The sequence below is a fragment of the Abrus precatorius genome, unplaced genomic scaffold, assembly GCF_003935025.1.
Source record: "Abrus precatorius isolate BTA unplaced genomic scaffold, Abrus_2018 Scaffold3, whole genome shotgun sequence".
Lineage (NCBI taxonomy): Eukaryota > Viridiplantae > Streptophyta > Magnoliopsida > Fabales > Fabaceae > Abrus > Abrus precatorius.
The window spans coordinates 29,287,399-29,314,746 of NW_020874373.1; the positions used below are offsets into that span (position 1 = coordinate 29,287,399).

General features: G+C 30.2%; 3 protein-coding genes and 1 pseudogene across 6 annotated transcripts; 2 read left to right on the forward strand and 2 right to left on the reverse strand.

Moving 5' to 3' along the window:
* Positions 1-17: 17 nt before the first annotated feature.
* Positions 18-5,103, reverse strand: LOC113862016 (beta-glucosidase 11-like). Its single transcript, XM_027495164.1, has 13 exons — positions 5,056-5,103; positions 3,919-4,006; positions 3,766-3,797; positions 3,393-3,468; positions 3,212-3,283; positions 3,018-3,105; positions 2,627-2,882; positions 2,117-2,232; positions 1,644-1,864; positions 946-977; positions 751-838; positions 531-621; positions 18-395 (listed from the first exon to the last, which is right to left on the reverse strand). The coding sequence occupies exons 4-13, from the start codon at positions 3,451-3,453 to the stop codon at positions 140-142; spliced, it is 1,281 nt and encodes a 426-aa protein (XP_027350965.1). The 5' UTR covers positions 3,454-3,468; positions 3,766-3,797; positions 3,919-4,006; positions 5,056-5,103; the 3' UTR covers positions 18-139.
* A 2,056-nt stretch (positions 5,104-7,159) lies between these two features.
* On the reverse strand, positions 7,160-12,042 carry LOC113861917 (annotated as a pseudogene).
* Positions 12,043-17,423: 5,381 nt separating this feature from the next.
* LOC113863049 (protein trichome birefringence-like 3) lies at positions 17,424-19,957 on the forward strand. Of its 3 annotated transcripts, XM_027496433.1 has the most exons (7): positions 17,561-17,683; positions 17,806-17,866; positions 17,968-18,055; positions 18,180-18,351; positions 18,561-18,760; positions 18,900-19,058; positions 19,355-19,957. In XM_027496433.1, the coding sequence occupies exons 2-7, from the start codon at positions 17,845-17,847 to the stop codon at positions 19,683-19,685; spliced, it is 972 nt and encodes a 323-aa protein (XP_027352234.1). In that variant the 5' UTR covers positions 17,561-17,683; positions 17,806-17,844; the 3' UTR covers positions 19,686-19,957. The 3 variants fall into 3 exon arrangements, with proteins under 3 accessions (XP_027352232.1, XP_027352233.1, XP_027352234.1); XM_027496431.1 differs by having other exon boundaries at positions 17,424-17,683; positions 17,806-18,055; XM_027496432.1 differs by having other exon boundaries at positions 17,424-17,683; positions 17,815-18,055.
* A 2,065-nt stretch (positions 19,958-22,022) lies between these two features.
* Positions 22,023-25,511, forward strand: LOC113863573. Of its 2 annotated transcripts, XM_027497203.1 has the most exons (5): positions 22,023-22,120; positions 22,353-22,452; positions 24,880-24,941; positions 25,026-25,084; positions 25,175-25,511. In XM_027497203.1, exons 2-5 carry the CDS (start codon positions 22,373-22,375, stop codon positions 25,190-25,192), a joined length of 219 nt encoding a protein of 72 aa, XP_027353004.1. In that variant the 5' UTR covers positions 22,023-22,120; positions 22,353-22,372; the 3' UTR covers positions 25,193-25,511. The 2 variants fall into 2 exon arrangements, with proteins under 2 accessions (XP_027353004.1, XP_027353005.1); XM_027497204.1 differs by having other exon boundaries at positions 22,040-22,452.
* Positions 25,512-27,348: the final 1,837 nt, after the last annotated feature.

The following is a 27,348-nucleotide window of genomic DNA, read 5'->3' on the forward strand; positions in this document are numbered from 1 at the left end:
ATTAAACATTTGATTAGCAAGACAAATGCTTCAATCATCATAATATAGTATGACATGTACTTCACATCATGCTACTAAAAATCTAGTCAAGTTTAATAATATGATATCATAAACCATGTCCTTTAATTAATTCGTAACTTCATGCAGCCTTATGCAGCAAGGGAGAATGTGATAGCACAGGTGCATTCTTCTCAATTTCTGAGGTGAACTTCGGGTCCATAGACCTCCCCTTCAGAAAATTTGAGTACCATTCAGCAGAAAGCTTAGGTTGCCTCCTTAAGCTTGGATCATTCGTATCTATGTAATATAGGCCAAAACTTGATTCATATCCAGTCAGTAACTCAAATAAATCCAAGAAGGACCATACAAAATAACCTTTTACATTTGCTCCACTCCTTTCAATGTGTCATGAATAAAGGGGGGAAAAAAAAGGTAATAAGAGAAACGAAATAAAAATATGAATTAAAATCATAAAACAAACGACTATTGTAAATAAAATGGAGAGGTATCATGTTATGACATCAAAGTACCTCAGTGCATCAAGCATGCTACCAATATATTCATGCAAGTACTTCACTCTTGGCCAGTCATCCAATGATGAATTTCGAGATGTTTGTTGCCCTGTAAGGATCAAAGACTCACCATACAACTATATAATAGAAGGTTGAATTGATATGATGATTTCAGGCATGTCATCATAAAAGGTTTGCATACATTGTTTTGTGGGAGACAAGAGACTAAGAGCAATACCATTTTCATGTATGTAGATTGGAACATTTCCATAAGCATTCTTCAATGAGTCAAGCACCCTTAGCAAGCTCCAGGTTGTAATTGGGAACTGAACCACTCAACTGGTTAGTTGAAAGCACTGAAACTCTACCATAAGAAAATGTTCAAAAAGAGAATGAAAAAAGGAAGTGTTCCAAGTTCATTATGCTCTGTTACCTCATATGTAGATGTATCATTTTGAGGGAGGCCTACAATCATAAAGAACATTATTTAGCTGTCTCAGTTCCCCAAAATTAGGGGAAGGTGGGTGATATCACAGATTTATTTCATCTGTTTGAGTTTACTAAGTACCAGCTAAACAAGTCTTCACCAAAAACACGGAGTTTGAAAATTTGAACAGATTTGATCACATTTGATGACATGGATTAGAGGAAGATGAGAACTAATATAGGAGAGAAAAGAAAATGTAGTGGGTGAATATTAAGAACAATTAGAACTGATGTATTGAAATTTATGTTTGTATGAGACAAGAGTGAACACAGAAGGTCTACAGAAAGTATTAGCAACTGTCAGCAAGGGCAAGGGCAAGAGACATTCATTTTATTACAATCAGATGTGCTGTCTCAGAGAATTAGAAATTTAATAAATATCCAATATACCATAAATTTCATGATCCTAAGAATAGAAACCAAAAATCACAAATGTTGAACCACAATCTCATTGCCATTAAAACCACAGTAGCAACAAGTAAACTAGCATGAAAATCAGTCCATCAACGTACAAAAAGTATCTCTATTCATAAAGTTAAGGATGGGATATGACACAATAGAGAGACATTTATATATAGTCAAACATGTTAAAGTTCAATATAGTGGTTATGTAATCAAAACTTGAGGAAATGTCTTATAACATACTTTCAAATTCCACTGCCATATCTGCGGTGTAATGTCTATCCTCTATCTGCAGGCTGCCAGGACTGTTCTTAACAAAATATGTTACGTAAAAGTTTATTCCTAAGAAGTCAATGGAGCCCTTCACTACATTTGATTCCTTTTGGGTGAAAGAAGGAAGCCTCGAGCCAGCATTCTTTTTCATTATATCAGGGTAATCTCCAAAAGTGAAGGGATTAAGAAACCTGCCAAGACAATTCATTCAGAAACCAAGAGTATCTATCTATTTACAATCTATTTAGTAGCCCATGTACTTTTTATGCTTCAAGCTCAAAGGAATCTTGTTTGTGGTGAAATATTAGATACAAAAATCCCATATCTTAACAGTTTAAATTTTTGGTAGCGTTTGTCTTTTGCAATCCTCGAATGCCAAATAGGGTAGTGTCATTGTGTCAATAAACATTAGAGAGAGATATCATTACTAGATTATTACCTACCATCCGATACTGAAGTCTAGAACCCTTTGAGTGGCCCTTATGTCTTCACTAGTATTTGTTCGAGGAAGAAGACCATACGTAAGTAGATTAAACCCAATAAGGCCATGCTGCATTTCCTGTAATATTTAACATAAATTGTTTCCTGAACAAATGAAATAATTCCTAACAGCCAATCAATTTTCAAAATCACATCATAATGATCAACTTACATAGAATGCTGCATAATTATGTTACCCAATGCAAATAGAAAGGCCTAATGATAAGCTCTTCGAAAATAGAGGCTTATAAAAATAATTTACGACTCTCATGAGTTCTTTTTAGCTTATTTCAGTAAGTTTCTTCATATAGCTTATCAAAATAAGCTCTTTTCAGGTTTTGTCAATAAATTGCGTGGTCTAGTATATGGTATAAACTCCTTATTCAATAAGAACTTATTAAATAAATGCTTGATTATGTTTTTATCCAAATGCACCGAAAGTATAGTGGTACATGTGCCATAAATTATTTTACCAGGTATTTCTTCCTGTACAATCTAACAGCTGATGCATGTGCTAACAACATATGATGGGCTGCCAAATATGGCTCTGTTGAGGAATTTCCCCTGGAGCAGTTAACTTTAGCGGAAAGAGAACACCGCTGAGGAGGTAAGGTTCCCAAATCATAGCCTGCCATTGCATGCACATTGGCCTCATTCACTGTGATCCAATACTTAACTCTGTCACCAAATTCTCGGAAGCACACATTTGCATATGTGGTGAAGTCTTTCCTACAAGCATTCATATACAAATATGTCAATCAAAATAGAATCATTTCTCAATTTTATGCTAGGTGTATTCCCTATTATTTCCTATCTAGCACAAGATGGTGACACAATTAGATGCTTGAAGTTTGGGAACCGTACACAATTCTTTTACTAACCCATCCTCCATATTCATCCTCAAGTGTTTGTGGTAGGTCAAAATGGTGTAATGTAACATGTGGTTGGATTCCTACAAGATGAGGAAACATCAACAAAGATGAATATATATCAGCATATAACTTGGAAGAATCTCCCTTAGGTGTTAATTAAGAGGAAAATCTAGTCTTCACAAGAACCATGTCTTGTCAATTCATTGATAAGGTGGTTGTAATGTTGTAATCCCTTGGGATTCACTGGTCCTGTTCCATCTGGTAATCCACAGAAACAAGATGGTAAGAACAATAATTGAAACAATTTGAGCTAGGCAACTAAACTCTAACTTAGACTGATTTAAGAAATCTCCACAAGTGATCTCACCTGGAATAAGCCTTGACCATGATATGGAAAATCTATAGGCATCTAAGCCCATGTTGGCCATAAGTTGCACATCTTCCTGAAAGAAACCATGGTCTGGTATTTTCTTTGTGCAAAATAGTTTTAGGTAAAGATAGTCAATTCAAAGCCAACTTGTATATAAAAGATGCATCCTATGCATGCATATACCACAAACTCTAAGACAAAATTTAGCTCCATATTTGCTAATCAAAATTAGAGTTTTACTTTAGCAATTTGCAATAACATTAGACGTAAATGTTCTATTAAAACAGAACTCTAAATTTATTAGCAAACAGCACATAAGTTCTGTTCCAATATTTTTTGTTCTTTATGTATACACTACACAGTTACAGACCTTATATTTGTGATATTGATCGCATGCAATATCTCCATCACCTTCGAACATATTCCCTGAAAATATATTTTAGTGCTCAATTTTTTTAACAAAATATTTAAACACCCACAAAAAGAGAATACTTGATGTTAAGAAATGAGGTGTATTATAAACTTGAGCAGAGGATAATACCATTTCCAGCATGGGCAAACGTATCCCATATGCTTGGCTTCCTCCCATCCTCATTTGCCGCACCCTCAACCTTTTTTGATCCCCACAATGCCAGAAAGTAATACTTAAATCATGGTTTAATTGATTTGATTATTTCATTAATCTATTTGACATCATATGTGTATACATATACATAGATATAATTTTTTAATTTTCTTAAACATTGCCAGGATACAACTTGTTACACATTTCTAAAGGAGATGCATTATTCACCCATATCTATCCCAATTAGCCATCTATGGATTTATCGCATGGTTCTTTACATTCTTTTAACACACTTTTTCAAATATATTTTTAATTATTAATTAAAATTTATCAAAAACTACAGAAGTTATATAATTTTTAATAAATTTATACTAAGAGCATATTAAAAATAATACTTTAAAGAGTGTGTTCAGAGTTGATATTTCATCGCAAATAGAGAGGAGTTCTTTAGAGTCCTAAATTTAAAATATTAAGAACTTTTTTATTTCTATTTTTAACACAAATTTTATTTTTATTTTCTTCTTAAAAACAGTTTTCTTAAAATTATTATAAAATACAATTTTAGAAAATTATAAACCAAAACAGAAACAAACAAATTCTATTTTTTTTAATTCTTGTGCAAAACTTTAAACGGTAAAAGAGAAAGTATATTATACTCCTGAAGTACGTAGATATCTCCTTATACAAATATACACTGATCATAATTCTCGATTGACTTTTATTTATTTTTAATCCCTACAAAATGCAAAAATCATTTACCTTTAGTCTCTAGTAAGGAATTAAAAATACATTAGTTTTCTTAAATATGGGGATTAAAAAATAAAATTTAATTAAAGATCAAAACAAAATCAATCAATTTTAAAAAGCTAAAACATATTTAAATTTAATTTTTATAAAAATAAATAAATTGAATTATATGATAATTTGAAATTAATTATAATGTAAAAATGACTTACATTGAGAGTATATTGCAAATAAACTCTTAACACTTATTTCACAAAAATAAAAATAAAAAACCTAGTACAGTGAAATGCATAACAGTGAAAAGGAAGAAAGTGGAAGAAGAGAATAACAGTTGAGCAGAGGATGAAGAACCTGATAAGCTGAGGTTGATGCACCAAAGACAAAGTGAGGTGGGAACTCATCTCTCTGGAAGGTATGAGCAAAAAGGAGAGGCATATGCATTAGCAATACTATTACTATTTTAATGCTAAACACCTTCATAGTTTCATAGTTCTGCAGTTTCGGGGAAAATGGAAGTTTCAAATCAACCATGTTACAGGAAACCAAGGACCAGAAAGTTTCAATTAATTGATTGGATTAGACTGTTTACTAATTATACGAATTTTAATTTATTTAAGTGGCTGTCGCTGCTCTTTCTTTTTTAATTTTTTAATAAATTGTTAAACTGTTAAATGACTTTTTTAAGTGATTTCCTTTTTTTCTTAAGTGTGTATATAAAAATAAATAAACAGATAAATAATAAAAGAGTAACTTAAATGTATATATCACTTAATAATTTTTTAAGTAAATTTCTTCATGTAATTGTGAGTTTTTGGTGATTCTGTCTCTTAAAACTTTTACAAACAAATTGTTGAAGGAAATGGTAGACTGTGAGAAGAGGAGGAGAGGGTGAAATGATACAGTTTTGGTCACCCAACCACAAAAGTTAACAATATTATGACTCAAATCTTGATTCAACTAAATTATCCTACGTTTTCATAAAATCAAAAACTAATGGCTCTATTTAATCTTCCAACCTCACAGGGATTAATTTAAGAATTTACTCATAATTTTTCCTGTAATGTAAAATTTTTCAATCCAATCTTGAATAATTTTATATCATTTTTCACGTCGTGTAATTTATGTATAAAGATATTATCCAACATTTAATATTTATTTATATTTTACAAATATATACCTACTTAAATAAAATAATTTGATGAAGTAATTAATAATTTTATTTTCTTAATAAAAATTTATAAAATTGATATACATAATAAAAATCTTCAAACTAATAGTTAGTTGGTCAATTTTACATTTTCTAAAAAATTATCAAGTGATATAAGCAAACAAGTTTGAGACCTAATTTTTGTTAAAAATAATAATTAAAAAATAAAGTATTATATGAATTATAAAAATAAAAAGTTAGGAGTAAATATGTATTAGTGTGAATTAAAAATTATAAATATTTAATAAGACTAATAATTTTTTAATTTGTAATTATTTAATATTTGTAAAATAATTATTCTTTAAAGTAAGTTAAAGATAATTATATTATTATTATAAACCATAAATTATATTCATGTATTTAATATGTAAAAAAATAATAATATTTTTTTATTATTTTAAATCTTCTCCTCTTACTTCTAACCTGATTTTTTTTTTCTTTTAAATATGCATATAAAAATAAATAACAAATAAAATTGACATATGTATGTAAATTTTGACACCTATTATTAACATTTCTTCTGGCTATGACTAAGTTGTCAAGTCATGTGAAGATGTTGACATGATTTGGTTTCTGATATTTCCTTCTCACTCGTTGATGATTTGACCAATAGAAATAAAGGTATTCAATTATTGCAACATTTTGGGTTCCAATTTTTTTTTTACTTAAGATATTTCACAACCCTTGTGGAGCCAAACCAAAGCTCAACCATTGAACAAGACACATTTATTTAGTTTAGAGAGCCACCAGTTCATACCCTGTGTGGATAGGACACACAAAAAATGTTGATCATATTGAGAGAAAGCACTTTATGATAGAGACGGAATATGGAGCTTGTGCAAAGCAAGCGCAGTTGAAAGTTGAAAGCACTCTCCTGAGACAGTTTTATGCGTAAATTCCAACATTCAGAATTTTATCTTTCTCAATTGTTTATTTAATTTGTGAGTATCTTATAACGGAATGAGTAAATTGTAGACACACACACTATATATATATATGCACACACACACATACATGTACATATATAGAAGGGCTCATAAGATTGGATAATAGAAGCTTCTTTCATACAATATGATCTATATGCTTTTTCAAATATGTAGTTGCGATATTGATGACAGTCCCATAATCCAACAAACACCATAAACCTAGTATTTTTATTATTTTTTGTCTATTACATGCTAAGACAAAGTAGAAAAAATTATCACCCCAGAAGTTCAAGATCGGAAATTTTAACTTATTCATATTACTTTAAGTAGCATGATGCAGTATGGGAGATTGTGAAAGCAAAGGTGCATTCTTCCCAATTTCCTTGATGATCTTAGGGTCCATTGGCTTCTTGTTCAGAAAATTTGAGTACCATTCAGCAGAAAGCTTAGGTTGCCCATGTCTACGTAATATAGGCCAAAACTTGCTTCATATCCACTCATTATCTCGAATGCATCCAAAAAGGACCATATGAAGTACCCTTTTACATTTGATCCACTCCTTTCCATGGGTCATGCATATAGAAAAAGAAGGGAATAAAAAAATGAAAAAGAAAAAATTAACATCAAGAAAAAATTGACAAAGTGGAGAGATGTTAAGATATCATAGTACCTCAATGCATCAAGCATGCTCCCAATATATGCATGCATGTACTTCACCCTTGACCAGTCATCTAATGACGAATTTTGAGGTGTTTGTTGGCCTATAAATTATGCTCGAAGATTTAATATACAACTATATATAATAGAGGGTTAAGATTGTTGGTTTTGAAATGATGATTTAAGGGCCATACAAGATAGGTGTGTATATGCTGTTTTGAAGGAGATAAGAGACTGAGAGCCATACCATTTTCATGTATGTAAATTGGAAAATTTCCGTATTTTTTCAATGCGTCTAGCACCCCTTGCAAACTCCAGGTTGTAATTGGGATCTAAACAAGTAAAGCACTGAAGCTCCAACCCAAAGAAAATGACAAAAATAAAAAAGAAAAGAAAGAGGAATAGCACCATGTTCTTACCTCATATTTAGATGTTTCATTTTTGGTGAATCCTACAATCAGACTAAACATTAATTAGGTTTCTCAGCTCCTCAAAATCAGAGTAAGTTGGATGACTCCATTGACTGATTTCTCCTACTGAAGTTTAATAACTAAGTCTGCAGCAATAACAGTATAGGATTATAAAATTTAGACAGTATTTGGTGACATTTTGATTTAGTGACATGGACTAGAAGAGGATGCGAATTGATGAAGGTAAAAAACAACGTGAAGAGGCTGGATATCAAGAACAACTAGAACTTATATATTTGCATTTATGTTTTCTGAGACAAGAAACAAGATTGCATACAGAAGAAATTCCAATAGGGTGTGCCAATAAAACCAGAGAAGGTCTATAAAAAAAATTAGCAAGTGTTAGAAAATTTACAGAAAAAATTAAAAGAAACGAAAACCACAAATGTTAAACAATGTCTCATTAAAGTCACTGCTGCGGAAAATAAAATGGTCCATCTATGAACAACAAGTATCTCAGAATCATAAAGTCAAGGATGAGATGTCACAAAATAAAGAGACATTTATATGCAAATAACTTGTTTGAGCTCAATATAAAGTAGGTTAGCAAACAAAACCGTAGGAAATATCTTGTAACATACTTTCAAATTCCACCCCCAAATCTACCATGTAATTTTTATCCTCTATCTGCTGGCTGCCAAGACTGTTCTTAACATAAAATGTGAAGTAAAAGTTTATCCCTAAGAAGTCCATAGAGCCCTTGACAAGATTTGACTCCTTTTTGGTGAAGGAAGGAAGCCTTGAGCCAGCTCTCTTTTTCATTATATCAGGGTAATCTCCAAAAGTAAAGGGATTTAGAAACCTGCAAAGACAAATCATAGGAAAACCAAGAGTAGCTATTAATTTATAATTGGAAGCTAGACCATTTATTTGATTGAATAAATAGTGTTGGATTCTTCTGACAATATCCTTTAATTCAGTAGAATTAGAGTTATAAAGTCATTATCGAGCATTCATCACGATGATATTAATTAAAACATCAAGTAGTCAAGAGTTTGATCCCGGTCAACACATTTTTCACAATTTAACTTACTTTCATGGTAAATTAGACTGTTTATTGTCCACGCTTCAAGTTTTGAGGACTCTTAAGGACAATTTAAAGATACAAGGTTAAATTAAAAAATTTGTCCCTGTATTTGACACTATTTTTTGCTTTAGTCCCCACATTAAAAAACTATATTTGGGGCCCTACATGAAAAAATGTTTACCAATCTGTCCCTACCATTTCCCAAAGTTATAATGGTGTTGGATTATGATGAGTTGGCTAACGTTTTTCCCTACATGGCTTCATGAAATATTGATCTCAGCAGAGACGGTGAACAACTCAATAAAATCTAATACCATCATATCGTTAGCAAACAATCGGGTTTGTTTTGTAATTTTTTTGGTGTAGGGACTAAAATGTGGAGTTTCTTTCCTATAAGAACTAACGCAAAAAAGGGCATAGCATTGTTACAAACCATTAAAGAGAAATGAGAAATTGATGGAAGCAAACAAATAAGACGAACATTGTTATTGAACAGGTAATAATAGGCGAAAGAATTATCCTCCAAGGGTTTCCCCTTCACACAGAGTTTCCCTTTCTTAATACTTTTCTAATCTTCTTAATTTATCTTACTCAGACCTACTGTCCCCTGACTAACTAACTAACTATTCTTTCCATTCCTAACTACTTTTTTCAGTCCCTTCTACCTAAGGTATATATATATATATATAGGAACCAAATATTGAACTTAACCATGATATAAAAATCAATATCTTCATTTAGCCGTACAAATTCTTTGCAGAGTTGGTCCTTTGCAATCCCAGAAAGCTAATAAACATGAAAGAGAGATATCATTACCAGATCATTACTTACCACTCAATATTGAAGTCTCGAGCCCTTTGAGTGGCACTTATGTCTTCACTAGTATTTTCTCCAGGAATATAACCAAAAGTAAGTAGATTAAACCCAATAAAGCCATGCTGCATGTCCTGCATTTAGCATGGATTGTTTTCTAAACAAATCAACAATTTCTTATCACCAATCAAAATGACACCATCATGATAAACTTATATGCTATCCCTCATAAATAATTATGTACCAAATGCAAATTAGAGGTCTAATCTAATGACTAACAAAGTAGAGTGTTGCATATGCCAAACATTATTCTACCTTGTATTTCTTCTTGTATAATCTAACAGCTGATGCATGTGCTAGCAGCATATGATGGGCTGCCAAATATGGCTCAATTGAGGAATTTCCCCTAGAGCAGTTATTGTAGGAAGGAGAACACCGCTGAGGTGGCATGATTCCTGAGCCATAGCCTTCTGTTGCATACACATTGGCCTCCTTCACTGTGGTCCAATACTTAACTCTGTCACCGAATTCTCTACAACACACATCTGCATATGTCGTGAAGTCTTTCCTACAGAGCATTCATATAAAAATATGTTGATCACAATAAATTATTTTCACATTTGTGCAGTGTGCATTTCCTATGATCTCTTATCTCGGACAAGATGGTAACAGAATTGAAAACTAGAATATTGGGAACCATACACAATTCTTCGACTAACCCATCCTCCATATTCATCCTCTAGTGTTTGTGGTAGGTCAAAATGGTGTAATGTAATATGTGCTTGGATTCCTACAAGATGAAGAAACATCAACAAAAATAAATATATATTGGCATGTAAGTCATAAGAACCTCTCTTAAGTATTAATCATATTTTAAATGGAAAATCTAGTCTTCATAACAACCATGACTTATCAATTCATTGATAAGGTTGTTGTAATATCGTAATCCCTTGGGATTCACTGGTCCTTTTCAATCTGGACATACATTGGAACAAAATGGTCAGAACAGCATCTGTCATAACTGCTTGGTCTAAGCAATTATATTCAAATGGAGTCAGAGATTAAACATAACAAAATCAAACCTTAGTGTATGTCAAGTACGAGTAATTTTTTGACATTATGTTAAGACATTACTTTAAGAATCTCTCCCAAACAACATTTTGGTGATCTTACCAGGAATAAGCCTTGACCATGATATGGAAAATCTATAGGCATCTAAACTCATATTTGCCATTAATTGGACATCTTCCTGCAGGAAATAAAGGTATAAAGAACATCAATATAAAGCCAATAGAGTATATAAGATGCATCTTGTGTGCATGCATGTATATGCCATTTTTGGTTCTCTCTCTCTCTCTATATATATATACTACAAAGTCACATACCTTATATTTGTGATATTGATCACTTGCAATATCTCCATCACCTTCGTACGTATTCCCTGAAAATATGTTTTAGTATTCAATTCTTTTAACAAATAATGACGTATTTAAGGGGGAAAAAATTGATGTCAACAAGAAATGTGAGTAGAGGATTGTACCATTTCCAGCATGGGCAAATGTATCCCATGTGCTTGGCTTCCTTCCATCCTCATTTGCCGCACCTTCACCCTTTCACATCATCACAATTCCAGTATAAAATTTTTTACACTATCATCTAATTAAATAACACTAGAAATAATATAATTTTTAAAATCGATTTTATAAGAATAAACCAATTTCAATAATATAAAGGATATAAAAGTTGCATTCCAATTAACTCCTTAACAAAAAGAGCAGTATGCTTGATTTAGTTTATATTTAAAAAAAGGCAAATCTTAAGCAGTATTCTTAAAAATTAAAAATAAAAAACTATCAAAAATATTATTAACGTACTTATTTTCATAATTATTAATATATCCCAACAAAATTTTTATAATTTTTTAATTCCTTAATGTTGGCAAAATTCTTAAAATAATAATGACTTATTTATTTCTCTCGGAAAGTTAAAAGTTAAAGAAAATAAAGGATTATTTATTTAAAACAAATCGAAGCAAGCCATGCAAATGAAAATGAAGCGTATACTAGTGAAAAGGTGGAATAGCAAAATAGTAGGAATGGAAAGAAAGAGAAGAACCTGATAAGCTGAGGTTGATGCACCAAAGACAAAGTTATGAGGGAACTCATCTTTGGTGAAAGAATAAGCAATTGGAAGAAGTAATTGTATGATAAGAACAAAGAGCTTCAATAACAAAGCCATAGTCTATCTCTATACTTCTGCTTTCAGCTGTGTTGTGTTTATGGAAACCAAGCAATGAAGCATACATGCATGTACCCTTAACACCTTTTAAGTGTTCCACGTTTGTGTTTTTGTCTCTTTGATGTTTCCAACTTGAAACTCAGTGAGCTACTTTATTATATTCAGGTTAGAATTTAGATGCAACGTTTCAGTTCATGAAGAGCTTCTCAAACATGACGTCTATGATGCTACGTGTTGGTCGAAAGGAAACAAAATGTTTACTATTTTCATTAATCATAAGTTCTGCATATATTGGGAGTTTTGTTTTTAAATAAAATATAATATTTAGTATAAAAAATTCTTCTAAATACAAAGAATATATAAACAATTGCTCTTAAATTTTATTTGTTTATTTATTTTTGTTATACTCTCTTCCAAATAGTTAAACTTTTTTATCAGGTATGTTTGAGAGTAATATTTTAGAAGGAAAAAGAGTGAAGAACGTGTTTTTTTATTTAAATTTAAAAAATTGTATATTATTTATGATAATAAATATATAATTAATATATTAAATTTATGTCAATATATTAATTTTATATATATTTATTTTAAAAAATAGTAATTTCAAATATATTTATTTAAAATATAAAGTTTTCTTTCATCTCTCCTCTAAAAATTTCATTTCTAAACAATCCTTTATGCAATGAAGATAATGATTACACATGCAATTGAAGTTTTTAATTTTTTGGGTTTATCTTGCTATTATTTTTTAAAAAATAATTATAAATTTTGTTAATGTTTTCTTTTATTGTTTTCCCTAAATTGTTTACTATTTGTGGTCTGAGAGTTAATGTTCAAAAAGAAATAGAAGAGAAAATAAGATTCAGATAGAAAGTAACACTTTTTTACAGTTTTTATAAATTTTTTAAAATTTTATAGATTCGTGTTTTAAAATTTTTTAAATTAGAGAATTTTTTATCAACGTTCTTTTTTATATTCTTTTCTTTATTCTTTCTTCAAACTTTTTTCCTTTTCATCCAAACTCCAAGTAGTTGGAAATTTTATTTTACTTTCTTTTGGAATTCCCATTGCCTGTGGTTTTATTTTATTTTCAATTTTTTATATTAAAATGGTTCTTTTATATTACTTTTTTTACTTTGGTCTTTTCCATTTTTTTCTGATTATATAATTCAAATAGTAGAGCTAAAGACTCCATTTTCTTGTATAATGGGTTCGAATGTGATCTTGGAAGAGTCGTTTGCTTGTATCACACATAGAACTAATACTTATCTGTTTCATTTTCTATGTTGAATGGGGTGAGGAGAAATGAACTTCGAATAACACTTTTATTTAGTAAGAAAAATTACACATGGTTATCCAACAAGGTTATAGAGTGTTAAATGGAAAGTCAGGTAAATATTTTTTATTAAATTAAAATATTATAATATTTATAAAATAAAAAAATATGACATTAATAATAAAATAAAAAATGTTACACATATATAATATAAATTGAGTAGTTAAATTTTTAAAAAAAATATTAAAAATTATTTGTAATAAAAAAGTAACTATTATATTTTAAAAGGTGTTTTTATCCAATTGTTATATAACTGATCATCTTCAATGGTAATAAATGTTGAATTTTAAAATGATAATAAGAGAAAAAATTTGATTATAGAGATTAAAGAAAAATGTTAAAAAGAACTTGTAGATATTAAAAAATGACTCTATAAGAAATAGTTGTATAGAAAAATTATTGGAGTGATACCTATTAAAAAAATGACAAAAAATTGATTAAAGTAGTTTAGATATGTATAAAAAAGCTTGCTAAAAATCTATGAGAAGAGTGAATTGAGTGACTTTTAACCTTTTGAAAAATAGTAAGAAGGGTTAAGAAAAACTTTAGAATAAACTATTAAAAGCAATTTTATAATAAATAAAAGAGATTTTTATTTTTTGTAAAATATATTTTATTTTATTTATTATTGTTACTTCTAGTTACAAAATCACCATTTTCATTCTGCTATATAATTTTAAATATTTATATAAGAAAAATTAACAATATTCTTTTTACTATCACTGTTTTTTAGAAAATTAACCAAAATATGAAAAGTTAAATTTAAACTAAAAGTTATTAAGTTAATTGAATTATTCAACTAGCTAATTAATAGAAAACAAAATAGAAAGAATATGTTTAGTTAAATCATACAATTACATATAAATAGTTAAAAATAGAATTTAGTAATCACATAATGATGTGTCAATCATCTGATGACAAATTAATAAGTCTGTACAAGCATCATAGTTCTATATTAAATCAGATTATTTTAAAAAAAATGGTTGGTAGACACTGAACATTTAAAGAGATAAAGAAATAGAAGAAATAAAGGTAAAAATAAAATAAAATAATGTGATAAGATTTACAGAAATATGAAAAATGTTAAATAAGTGTTGATACTTTTCGGTATTTAATACTTTAAAATGATAATTTTAAGGTGTAATTTTTGTTTTCTCTGGGTCAGTTTTTTTATCTAGTTTCACTGTTGCAACTTGCTGAACAAATAGGTACAACGTGAATCCAGTCTTCTTCGGCCCTATTAGTAGCTTCTTCAAGATTCACATTGATCAAGCAAGAAAAAAGTACAACGTAATTTTTTTATTTACATTTTGACCCAAAAAGAAGTATTTCGATCTTCATCCACAATAAATAAATATATATGACTAATTTTCTATCTTCTAAATAAGGTTAAGATTGAAAGCAAAGAAAGTTAGAAGGAAATTTGTGTTACCTACAAATGGAAAATTGACGTAATGGCTTTAGGTCAAATCCATTTTTCAAGCAACAGCATAATCAAAATTGAAAATTCCCTGAAAATGCAAGTGGTGAACTTCTTTATTCATTATACCCAATTATATTAATGAGTCTGATGTTGATGCGGGATTACAGCGGAGGTTTCAATTGCTTAATGATTATTTGTGATTGGTTTTGTGCATTTTCAACTTCAATGCTTTAGGGTCACCCCAATGACGTTTTGTTGATTGATAAAGGATTGTATTATGATAATTATATTAACACTTTGGTGGTTGTTAATTTAAGGATGTTTAGCTAAGGTCAATTTTCAGTTGTACGGTCTGATTAGGTTAGTACAACCACTGTGTTTATTAAGTTGTAATGTCCATTTCCACATTGGAAACTTTTCTAAGCCCATATCAATGGTGGTTTTCACTAGTCTAATTTCCACGTTGTGAGAGCCTGCAATAAGGTTAGTTCATTGCTGCATTGCTACTTCTCTGGAATATTTTCTCATGTTTTGCTCTCCAACTTTCCCACATAAACAGCTCACCCTTCACACCCCACTTTGTTAAACCATGATCCTCATAATTACTTGCCCCTGAAAATGAATAATTTTCCTATGTGACATGTTGTGTATACTTGATTAGACCTATAGAATAGGATGGCATGCATGTTACTACTCATATTATATACAAGGACTAATGTTTCTTGTCAATGACTTCACCCATCTTGATTGGTTTTGACACGTGTGGTAAATGCTTAGATCAGCACAAGGAAACAAACTGATGGCTATGGCATGGGACATTAGTGAAAGAAATTAATATATTGTGACTTCATCATTGTTGAAATTTATTAATAGAAGCATTCTGAGTATGCCAATCAATTATTATTTTCAGATATGATACAATAATTTAACGATCCCTCAATTTCAAAGTGAAAGATTTATCTAATAATGGTTATTTGAAAAATCACTAAATCATGTACAGAAACAAATTCTTGTTCCAATTGGATTAAATTCAGTAAGTTACCCTCCCATGCTAAGTTTCAAGTACATTCAAACCATGTATCTCACCTACTTTCAGTCTCGTACGCAATTCAACCCTCAACCATATATTTCTTTTTAAGAGCTTTACTTAATTTATTCCCCCTTTGTTTATTTGCTTTCTTTTCATTCCCTTTTCTCTTTGCTTCTAATTTCATATTAAATTGAATCAATTGTGTCACTAACTCTTTTAATTATATTTTCCCCTCTCTCTGTCTCAATTAAAGTACATTTGAACTATCTCTCCCTTGTTTGCATAAACGTAAAGTTCTTAAGAAATCATATAAATTTACGTAGAGTAACACAAATAGCAATTTCTACTAAAAAAGAAAACACAAGGCCTTTTTCTACCCATAATTTCTAGCTTCTATTGACGTCCAAATCTAGCTAGCAAGGATTTGGAAGAAAGAGAATGGCAAAAAGGTGAGGAGGAACAATTTTTCAAGATTCATCTAAGGAATACAAAAAGACAAACGGGCATACAGGAAAAAAAGAGAGGTAAGGAAGAAAGTTGCCCATGCAACTAATAGTTGCTATCAGAAAGAAAAGGGTAAGTTGAGTATTGAAATAAGAACATATTGGAAGCTATCATGTCCCACTCAATATTGGAACAACCATGCACAAATTGCAAAGATCGATATATATTGTGTATAGAGCAAGAACAAGATTGCTGGACCTATTCTATGCTAGAGAGAAGGGTATGTTTAGGTAGTGAGGAATCACATCCAAACATGGTTTTGTGATCTTAAAATTCTTGTTTGGTAGCCCTTTGAGTGAGAGCAACATTTAATTGCTGCTCATGATTCCTCCTTTTAAATGGAGAACATTAGAGAATCATGATTAATTAGGTGTATAGTTCACGCAAATACCTTAACGACTTGATATAATGTCATTAATGATAAAAACTTTAGACAACGACTTCCTTAAAAAAATATATACCCATACAATTGCACTTTAAAAGATAACCTTTTTAATAAACAAATTCAAATGTATAAATCTAACTCAAATTGTCCCTTATATGAATCCAGATGTTTGCACAGAATTTTTTAATACAAATTGTATACGTTACAAACACTAGCTAGTAAGGGATTTGTTGAACACCTTCACTATATATATTCATTTGAGCCCTATATAATTCTCAATCCATATAAAAAAAAAATAGTGAAAAAAAAAAGTGGAGTAAGAAACAATCTAGTTCAATAATCATTTGGGATAAAAATATGCTAAATGGTGTGAACAGAACTGTTGAATATTCAAAAAGTCATAAGAGACAGAAAGACAGAAACTTAACAAGAATAGTATATTTCCCACCTGAGGAATATTATACAGGGTCTACGTGACAATGTATAAACTACTAAGCATGATGTGTGGCTACATCGATAGATTTCTCTACATAGACAAAGTATGAGGTGTCAAAGATGTTAGCCTTTCAACTCATTCCTTAACCTCCAGTATCTTTTAGCATTTTTTAGTCTTGCCAAAGTATACTATGCTTTAACTTCACTCCTACTCAAAAATGCATAAAACCTCCCCCTCTAAATCCTTTCTACAATGTCCTCATCATTCTGTTGCACTGTGCACTTGTTCATTATCTCTTTCTTCCCACCATTGAGCTTCTCTCATCTCCTTCCTCATGATCCCTTCAGGAATAATGAAGCCGCCCAGAGGAAAGCTGCCTCTACCCATCATTATCATCACAACATGTGTTCTTGTCTTTGTAGCTATCTTGTATGCAGAGAGACTCAGCTTCCTTTCTTCCAAGTCTATTTTCAAGTTCAAAACATGTCCTAGAAAAAACACCAATACCAACACCAAACCAAAGTCTAGTAAGTTAATTAGACCTTCACAAATGCTACTATACAACTATCTCACTTTATCTCATCTTTGCCTTTTATGTTTCATTGTAACCAATTTGATTCTAATGCAATGATGTCTCTTGTCATGATAGTCCCAGCAGGTGATAAGAAGGTTGATGAGGAGGTTGTAAATGCATCATGGATTGATGACAGGTTTGATTTTGACCCTGAAGAGTGCAATGTTGCAAATGGTAAATGGGTGTTTAACCATTCAATAAAGCCGCTCTACTCTGACATAAGCTGTCCATATATAGATAGACAATTTTCTTGTGTCAAGAATGGGAGAACAGATTCTGACTACCGCCATTGGGAGTGGCAGCCAGAAGATTGTACCTTGCCACGGTAAGTTTCACACTCCATGTGCCATTTAAGGTTGCATAACTTCTTTTTAAGTATATCTATTTTTGGCCAGAAATAAGTATTATAGCTGAAATAACACATATTCCAAAATGACTATGTTTTGCAGTTTCAATCCAGAACTGGCCCTCAAAAAGCTTCAAGGGAAAAGGTTGCTCTTTGTAGGGGATTCGCTGCAAAGAAACCAGTGGGAATCTTTTGTCTGCTTGGTAGAATGGGTCATACCACAAGAGCAGAAATCTATGCAACTTGGGAGAGTTCATTCTGTCTTCAAAGCCAAGGTATTGATACATTGAATACATGGTCAAAGATGTAAACTCAATCATCTATTAACTTAATCATTGGCTCTTAATCATGTAATTGACAAAAATACAACAAATTTTTTTACTGTCTCACAATTCTTTTAAACACAACATATTAAACTGTTTGACATAAGCTACTACTCACTTGAACATTCAAGCTCACTTTTTTCGTATTTGGTCTGTCATAGGAATACAATGCTACAGTAGAATTCTATTGGGCCCCATATCTTGTGGAGTCCAACACTGACATCAATATCATAGGAGATACAAAGAAAAGGATAATAAAAGTGGATGCTATTGCTGAGAGAGCCAAAAACTGGACAGGAGTGGATATCCTTGTTTTCAACACCTATGTATGGTGGATGAGTGGTGTAAGGATTAAAGCACTGTAAGCTTTCTTTGGTACCTATATGATTTAAACTACTCCATAATAAGTCAGAAATTATAGGTGTCATTCATCATTTATTGTTCATAACAAACATTAAAAGGAAGAAACTGTGTGTGACATATAGTGTTGTAAATTTCAGATGGGGTTCGTTTCGCAATGGTGAAGAAGGGTATGAAGAATTTGACACCCCAATTGCTTACAAGTTAGCTTTGAAGACATGGGCCAACTGGATCGACTCAACTATCAATCCAAACAAAACCCGGGTCTTTTTCACAACTATGTCACCAACACACACAAGGTCCCTTCTCTTAAGAAAACATTAAGTTCAGCTTGCTATAGCAACTTAAGGTTTAAGCCAAGTACATGTTTAGTTAAGCTTATTTTGAAGTAATAATTGCCTATTTCTTTTAGTTTTGTTTTAGAAAAGAACAATTATTTCTTTAAATCTAAGGTGAACTTTTTTAACCATTTAGCATTTATAGACATGTGATAACCCAAGCAGTTCCTTGCTTTATAAACTTGAAAATTTGTTAAGAACTGTGTGTATGAGCAAAATGCTTAAGATTCTAACAAGTCAAATATTTTATTTCTCAGAAGTCAAGACTGGGGCAACATGGAAGGTGTGAAATGCTTCAATGAGACAAAGCCAGTGAGGAAAAAGAAGCACTGGGGAACAGGTTCTGATAAGGGCATTATGAGTGTGGTGGCCAAAGTGGTGAAGAAAATGAAAGTTCCTGTGACTTTCATCAACATAACACAAATATCAGAGTACAGAATTGATGGACATTCCTCAGTTTACACTGAAACTGGAGGGAAATTGTTAACTGAAGAGGAAAGGGCTGATCCACAAAATGCAGATTGCATACACTGGTGTTTGCCTGGAGTTCCAGATACATGGAATCAAATATTTTTTGCTATGCTATAACAAATACCTTGCACAAAGATCCATGCCTTTTCTTTCCCTTTTTTTACTCTCTTCTGACATGAAGATGTCAATTATTTTGCTTGTGTACATTCATCTTGAAATGCCATTTGTGTGATATAAAAATACACGCATTGTAACTATTGACACATTAGACACCATTGATGCACCTAAAGGGTCACATTGTACCTTGTCGCATTGATGCATACATAGTCATTTTCCAAAGCCAAGTTCTGTTTTCACAATGAGTGTCACTTGTGCAAGTGATATTAAGGCACAGAAATTTCATGACTTATTATGACCAAAAGTTGTCTTGAAATAAAAAGCATTTCCATTTTCTTCTTTTCTTTCAAGTCTTAAATATCTTGTCGAAATCACTTTTTGTTGATCAAACCTGGGCATGATTTGTGCCTAAAGTTGAGTACTGTTGTTTTTAATTGCTCAATGTACAGTTGACCAAAATCATTGAAACTAAAAAACTTTGTTAAAAAAGAATTTACTATTTAAATGATCTTACAAAACAAGAGATGATGGGATGGAAAATTTCTTATCCTCCTACATAATTGTGGAGCAACAATTTGAAATTGAAAAACAAAAACATTTTCACAATTCAAACTTCCATTTTAGAGAAAATGCACTTCAACTTTTAACATACTAATTATCATTCGTTATTGATCATTGAGTATATATATTTCTTATGAGTAGAGATCAGGTTAATTAGAAGTAATTCTTCTGACAAGAGTTACTCAACTTAATAACTCTTTATAAATACTGAATTTTGTCAATTTAATTATTTAATTATAATTTCTTTTAATAGATCAAACGTAAGAAAACCTTATACAAATAAAAAACTGATTAAGAATTCATTGAGTAACTTTATTTTAACATTTAATATACAATTTTAAATTATAAAGAAATATTAATTATAAAATTACATATCTATAAATATCTAATTCATCTCAAATTTGATATGCATAATTTACATAAACATATAACCTTATTCAACTGTTGGATTAATACAATTTAATGATTATGAGGAGTTATTAAGCAGAGTCCTAAAGTAACTTGACCCCTACTCATTTCTTATATTTAATATGCTTATAAAAATTTTGTAATTTAAATTTTGACATTTTACATTAAACTTTACTAATAATTTACTAACATTGTTACTATCGTTAATTAATTATCTATTTTTATTATTATTTCATGTATATATACTTATAAAACAAAAATAGTAAATATATAATTTGTTCTCTTGGAAGTACCATTTTATTTATTTTGTCTTTAAAAAATTTACTTTATACAATTTAGTCCTTAAATACGTTAACTTACTTACATTATGCTTATTCTCTCTCACAAATGTAAGCAAAATGTTAACAAAATTAGCATACCTGAGGATCAAATTATTCATATTTATACTTTCGCAGATCATTTAAATTTTTAAAAAGACCAAAATATGAGTAAATTAACATATTGATGACTAAATTATATAGAACAAAATTTTTTAAAATAAAAAAATAATGTATATTTCAAAGATCAATTTATGAATTTACTCTAAAATAAAATATGTTCAAAATTCTCAAATTGGCATATACTCGTTGATAATTTATTTTCGTAAAATGGTTTTCAAACATTCTTTAAAAAGCCCTTTTTAGTGTACCCTTTATTATGAGTACGTGTTAGTCTTATTAATGAGTATTTTTAAAATGCTAATTAAAATTTAATGAATAAAAAATCTATGATAACATATGTTGATATAATTTTTCATATATTTTTATTTTTATTTTTTTTAATCAATGTGAGCTTGTATTTTGTATTTATTAAAATTAATTTAGGACTCGCCAATCAGGGTGTTTTACTTCGTAGTTGGTACTGAGTCATCATCAGGTCATATTACCAAATTGGATCAGAGTCTTGTATAATTTTATTATTTTGTTTATGAAAGAATCTTGCATAAATTTTAAATAATATTATTTTTTTTAAACTTTAAACTATATTAATGTGATTGTAGTAATTGCATTGCACTCTTGTTTTGGTAGAGTTTATGAACTCATTTGCAGGAATAATTTATAACTTTTTAAATTTATCGTAATAAATTTAATAAAACCAATTCTTCTTAATTTATTCAAATAATTTTATAATTAAATTTATGATATAAAATATTATTTTAAAATTCATTAAATAAGCATTTAATTAACGTGTTTATCCAAAGATAGATAGATACCCTTTATCATTTTACACATTTTAGCGTCTTAAATTACAGTTTTAGCACTCAATATTTGATTTTTATTTTTTTTTATTTACAGTGTTATGGTTTCAGGAATATAAACGAAAATCAACCCAACGTTTTGCACTTCGCCGCCTTTTTCTGATTCCAGACGCTTCTTCTATTGTTCCCCATTTCACAATCTCTCACTTTAATCCTTTTTCCGATTTAGGTTTGCAATTTGTACCCAATTTTATTTTATTCTTCTAATTCTCAGCTCTCGATTTCTTGTTCTGAAACCCTAATTTGTGTTCTGGTTCTCCTTTTATTTCGCCAGATAGAAAAAACATAGGATTAGAAAAATATAAAATAGGGATTATCGATAACTACGTGAAAATTTCAAAACTTTTAGCTTAAACGTTTAAGGGTCCCTTTTTTTTTGGTAATATTTGAATCGTTTACAGTTTGAAGTTGAGAAACAAACATGGCCGGGGGTGCGAATTTCATGAACAGGGTTATCTCGTACGTGGTGAATGAGGTGGTTGTCAATGGTCTTGCCAACAGGTACGCGGTGCTTCCATTTTTAATTTTCTTTTTCTAAAATTTTGCTTTTGATCTATGCATGAGAGAGTCAATTTTTTTAGTTTTTTAAGTCTCTCCAGAACAACATGTTTGCATTGGAATTTTAAGAGGTTTGCTGCATGAGCACATATATACTTACGATAATTGGTGTTACGGGTTTCATTATATTAGTTTTGCCGATGGTTTTTAGAAAATTTGTGTTAGATGCAATGTGGATATGACTCGTGCTTGTGTGTTTGACTAGAGCAAATATTAATTTTCGAAGATTGTTATTGTTGTTTTCTTTGATTTCCTACACACTGTTTTTGGATAGAGGAATCAGGCAAGGGGATAAAGAAAAATATGGAAAATGGAAATTTTGTGTAACTTGAATGAACCATATCCATGCCTGCATAAAAACTCCCCTTAGGATGACCTAGCTTTAGTAGTACATTGATCAGTGGAATTCATGAATTGACTGTCTGTCCATTTCTATGTTTCAAAAATATTCACTAATTACAGAAAAACTTGACATCTGGTGCGTGAAGATTATAGGGTTTATTATATACATGTTTTGCACTGGGAAATCCGAGGCCAGGCTAATTTGCACTGGAAAAATCTTTGGAGCTAGCTTCTTGCTTTACAGTCAAGGGTGGTTCAATATCATATTTATAATAAGATTTGATACCATCTTAAGTTTAGGCTTGAAACTAACTAAACCTCAAAAACTAGATTATATGGTGAGATTGCTTTAGTGACTTTTAACATTATATTTTTCCAAATAAATTGTATCAATTTAAGTTATTTAATTTATAAGGTATCACTTTAAGTCAACAAGAATTATACTTTACTCCTTTTCTTGAAAAATATAACTCTTCAATTTTAATGTCACATTGGATGGGCATTAGCTTGCCTGGAATGACCTGAACTCTGACCCAGATATTAACTGGGTTTTTGGTTTACCTTTATCAGAATTGAACCCAATCAGCTTCAAGCTAGACTGGGTTATGGTCACCCCTAATGCCAATGATGCAGAGATGACTGCAAGAATTGACATCCATAGGACTGAGGGGTTGAACATTTTTCCTTCGATTTTAATGTCTTATTTGCATAAGTTTTTAATGTATTATTTAATTTTAACTGTTTTGTATAAACTTTCCAGCTGGCCTTTTTTCCTTTATATTAATCATGTCAAACTTTATTGCTCAGTGCCTATAAAAGTTTGTTGTCTAGCCAAGTCTTGATCACATTATATTATGAATTTTTGAGCCCTTGCCTGATTCTGGTAGTAATTTCCATTACCAATGATGACTCTATAGGCTTGTAAGGATCCCATAAGTGACTACGAGAATTAACTTGGGAACTTTGATTTTATTAATTTTATAAAGAGGTTCTTGATCAAGATTCAAGAAGATTTGCTTCTCCATTTGTTAAGCGTTTATGCTGAGTGATGTTTCCCGTGAAAGCATTTATATGAGTACAATTATATGTAATTATGTATGCCATCAATCCATTCAAAATCAAGACTAGGGCTTGTTTGATTCTATTTTTTCTCTCTTGTTTTTAAAAATTATCATCTCATGGAAATATTTTTTTCAGAATTATTTTCAGAATAAAAATATTAAAAAATTTGTTTTATAAATTTTGTTTTGAAAACTAGTTTTTAAAGATCAAGGATACCCTTTTCTTCTGAATGGTTTTTCCATTCTCCCCAACATCTTTTTCTCCTCAGAGATATTCAGAAGGGAAATCTCCTCATAGGAGCCTATGTTGTTCAAGGCAAAGATCCTAATCCCACTCAAAGTATAAATCCCCTTCCAACATGGAATGCTTTGTCCATTCCACGGAACATCTTTTTCACAATGAACACCCCCTTCCCATCGATTGCCCTCTCAAGTGCAGTGGCATTGTTAAGACTTTGCCCAAAGGCTACCTCAGGCCTCAATAATTTTGGAAACCTTTGTTGGCAGCTGCGGTGGCAGTGGCGGTTATAGGGTGGCAAATGGGATGGGAGAGGGGAAGGTACTGGTTGGGTTTGAGGTGGGAGGAGAGAAATAGAAACAACTAAAGCGTGCTCTCAATTTTTCAATCTAAAAATGATTGTGGAAGACAAGTTTTCAAAATAATCATATTAAAAAATGCACTCCACAATAATTTTTTTTTTGTTTTGGTTTTAAAAAGAGAAAAAAATTTGTTTTAGAGAATAGCAATCATCCAGCCCTCTAGTAGTCTCCATGATGTCCTTCAATTATTTCCCTTACTATTCCAAATCAAGTACTCGGATTTTTATAACATGGGTGCGTGTGCATTCAATATCCAATGTTTTCCTGCTTTTGAATTATCCAATTAAGATTAAACAAAATTCATTCACTGTTGTAGTTTATGTTTTCTTTCATTCGCTCAAGTAAACATTTCATTGTTGTTTTACAGCCCTGCATTTCAGAGGTTTGCAGTGAGGACATCAAAAAGAATTGAAGATATTTCAAGCAAAGGTAGTAGTAGCAAAGTAATTGTCTCTTGATACTTAATTGACCGCATGAACAAATCAGTTTCACTCCTGTTATATATTCTGGCAGCTGTTCAGAAGAAGCAGGAGCTAGCTGAGCAGATAAAGGACATCTCCAAAAATATGGAGGTTGTATGCTGTCAATATTATGCTAAATCAGCTACTGACAATGTGATGATCATCTTTTTAACTATACTTTTTCTCTTTTGCTGCTTCCAGTCTTTCAAAAACCAGTAATTTGGGTATTCTTTTTCTACATTGCTGAAGATATGAAGTCCAAACTCTCTTTGCCCAAGATGTTTCAGGAGACAAGCCCGGATGTATGTAAATTTCTTTTGTAATAATTTATTTTGGTTCTTATCTGGTAATCTCAAAGTTGGGATGGTAGTGGCTTCTTAGATTTTGTTTGGTGAACTGATAACAGGACTAGGATATTAGTCATATTTATGACACTGATACCATGTCACAAAATATCAGTCTGCTTTTTATTTGAAACCGTTGAAGACTGATTATTACAAAATAATACAATTGTTATATTCACTTTACCCGTCTAGTGAATCCTATGTGAATGGGACTGTTGTAAATCATTTTATGGTGAATGTGTTGTTCGAGCTATAGTGACACTGAAATATGTCCAAGAGTTGTAGTTGTAGCGGCTGTTGCGAATGGCTGGGTGAGAGTGCTGATTTCGGATCCAATTTATCCCATCAATTTGACCAACTCTGCTTGTGTAGATGTTCAATTATTTACATAAGAAGTATGCAATTTATAATTTATTAATATAACTGTGTCATAATTTATTTATTTTCCCCCCTTTGTATACTTATTGGAATTTTTTACTAGGCAACGCAAAAATGGTTGGACAACACGGCCAAAAAATTATCCACATTTTATTTGTTTCATCCTCTTTTAAGGGATTACTTTGTTGGTGGAACACCTTTCCTAATTATTATCTTTTGTCTCAAAAAATTATATTTAATTTATTGAGACTAATAAAAAATATTAAAATGTTATAAATTTATATTATATTTGAAAAATATTTTTTAGTATTAAATAATTAAATTGATGTTTAATATATTAAATGAATGAATTCATATATGAGTAATGAGCAAGTATTTTGTTAACAAAATTTACAATACATGAGGCCATGCAAAGAATTTAGCAATTAATATATATAAAATGGGAGTGTTTTTATAATTAAGCTTAAAAAATATTGATATATACATACTATGTGTTAAAAAAAATATTTAAAATATATAAAAAAAGGAGGGAGAGTATTATATACTTTTTTTTTTACAATAAAGTGAAAAATAAGAAAGCATTGTTATCCGAAAGAGAGAGAAGTGCGTAATGAAATGAGTATTGTGATAAAAAAAAAATTATGTGTTAAAAGATATATAAATAACATGTTGAAGCAAGTTTTTAAAAAGTCAAAAAATCTAATTTTTTTATTGATAAAAAATCTCATTTTTATATGAAGGTCAAAATACAAAATTATTAACATAGACAATAAACTATCTAATTATAAGCAGTAATCAGTAATGTGAACTTCAAAGATATCATAATAAAAGATATGCTAAAAATTGATTTAGTAAAGTTGAAGTTATATATATATATATATATATGAGTACTTTTTATACTTCTCTTTGTATAGAAAAAAAAGTTATAAGAAATTCCCAAGTGCATTTAGTATGAAAATGGCTTTAACATAAAAAAAATCAGTTCCTAAAAAGTAATTTGATGTGTCTAGGGGGAAAATGGAGGTGTATTACGTAAATATCTTTTATGCTCCATATATCAAAGATATTCTCATGCAAAAAATAAGAAGTTAGAGAGCATTGCACCAAAAATATTTTCAAAATCAATCTTTTTCAACTATTATTTTTTTCCTGTAGATTTTTTTATTTTGTAAAAAAAAGTCATTGTTTGCTTAAAAAGATAATATGGGAAACACTAAGAGTTTGTTTATTTCTGTTTTTTTTATTTTTAAAAACAATTTTTAAGAAAAAACCAAAAATAAAAACTTATGTTAATAAATTATTTTTTTATTTTTAAAAAGAAAAAATTGTTTTTAAAAACCAAGCTCTTGTTGAAAATTTTTTATTTCTCAACTATTTTTAGAGTCTGATTTTATTTTATTTTATTTTATTTTACCTAAGGAGACATTATTGAAAAATAATACCTGGAGTTTTTTTTTAAGTCAGCAAAGGCTGATATAAAAACGTAGTCTTTACATTTGGGGAAGAAACAATATAAACTTCTATATAGCTTTTTTTTTTTTTTTTTTTTACGATATCCATGTATTGCATGTTACTGAATTAAAATTCTAAAAAAAGGAAAATTCAACATTGGTGTTCTAATTATTTCATGACATAACATTAAAGGGGAGAAAC

Bases quoted from the DNA above. Each gene is read 5' to 3' on its own strand.
- LOC113863049 (XM_027496431.1), top strand. From the start codon at position 17,491: ATGATCCCTTCAGGAATAATGAAGCCGCCCAGAGGAAAGCTGCCTCTA. The intron at 17,684-17,805 runs GTAAGTTAATTA...TTGTCATGATAG, and splicing joins CAACACCAAACCAAAGTCTA to TCCCAGCAGGTGATAAGAAG. The intron at 19,059-19,354 runs GTCCCTTCTCTT...TTTATTTCTCAG, and splicing joins ATGTCACCAACACACACAAG to AAGTCAAGACTGGGGCAACA.
- LOC113863573 (XM_027497203.1), top strand. From the start codon at position 22,373: ATGGCCGGGGGTGCGAATTTCATGAACAGGGTTATCTCGTACGTGGTG. The intron at 22,453-24,879 runs GTACGCGGTGCT...GTTGTTTTACAG, and splicing joins GTCAATGGTCTTGCCAACAG to CCCTGCATTTCAGAGGTTTG. The intron at 24,942-25,025 runs GTAGTAGTAGCA...ATATTCTGGCAG, and splicing joins TGAAGATATTTCAAGCAAAG to CTGTTCAGAAGAAGCAGGAG.
- LOC113862016 (XM_027495164.1), bottom strand. From the start codon at position 3,453: ATGGCCAACATGGGCTTAGATGCCTATAGATTTTCCATATCATGGTCA. The intron at 1,865-2,116 runs GTAGGTAATAAT...TTGTCTTGGCAG, and splicing joins CTAGACTTCAGTATCGGATG to GTTTCTTAATCCCTTCACTT. The intron at 978-1,643 runs GTATGTTATAAG...TTATGATTGTAG, and splicing joins TATGGCAGTGGAATTTGAAA to GCCTCCCTCAAAATGATACA.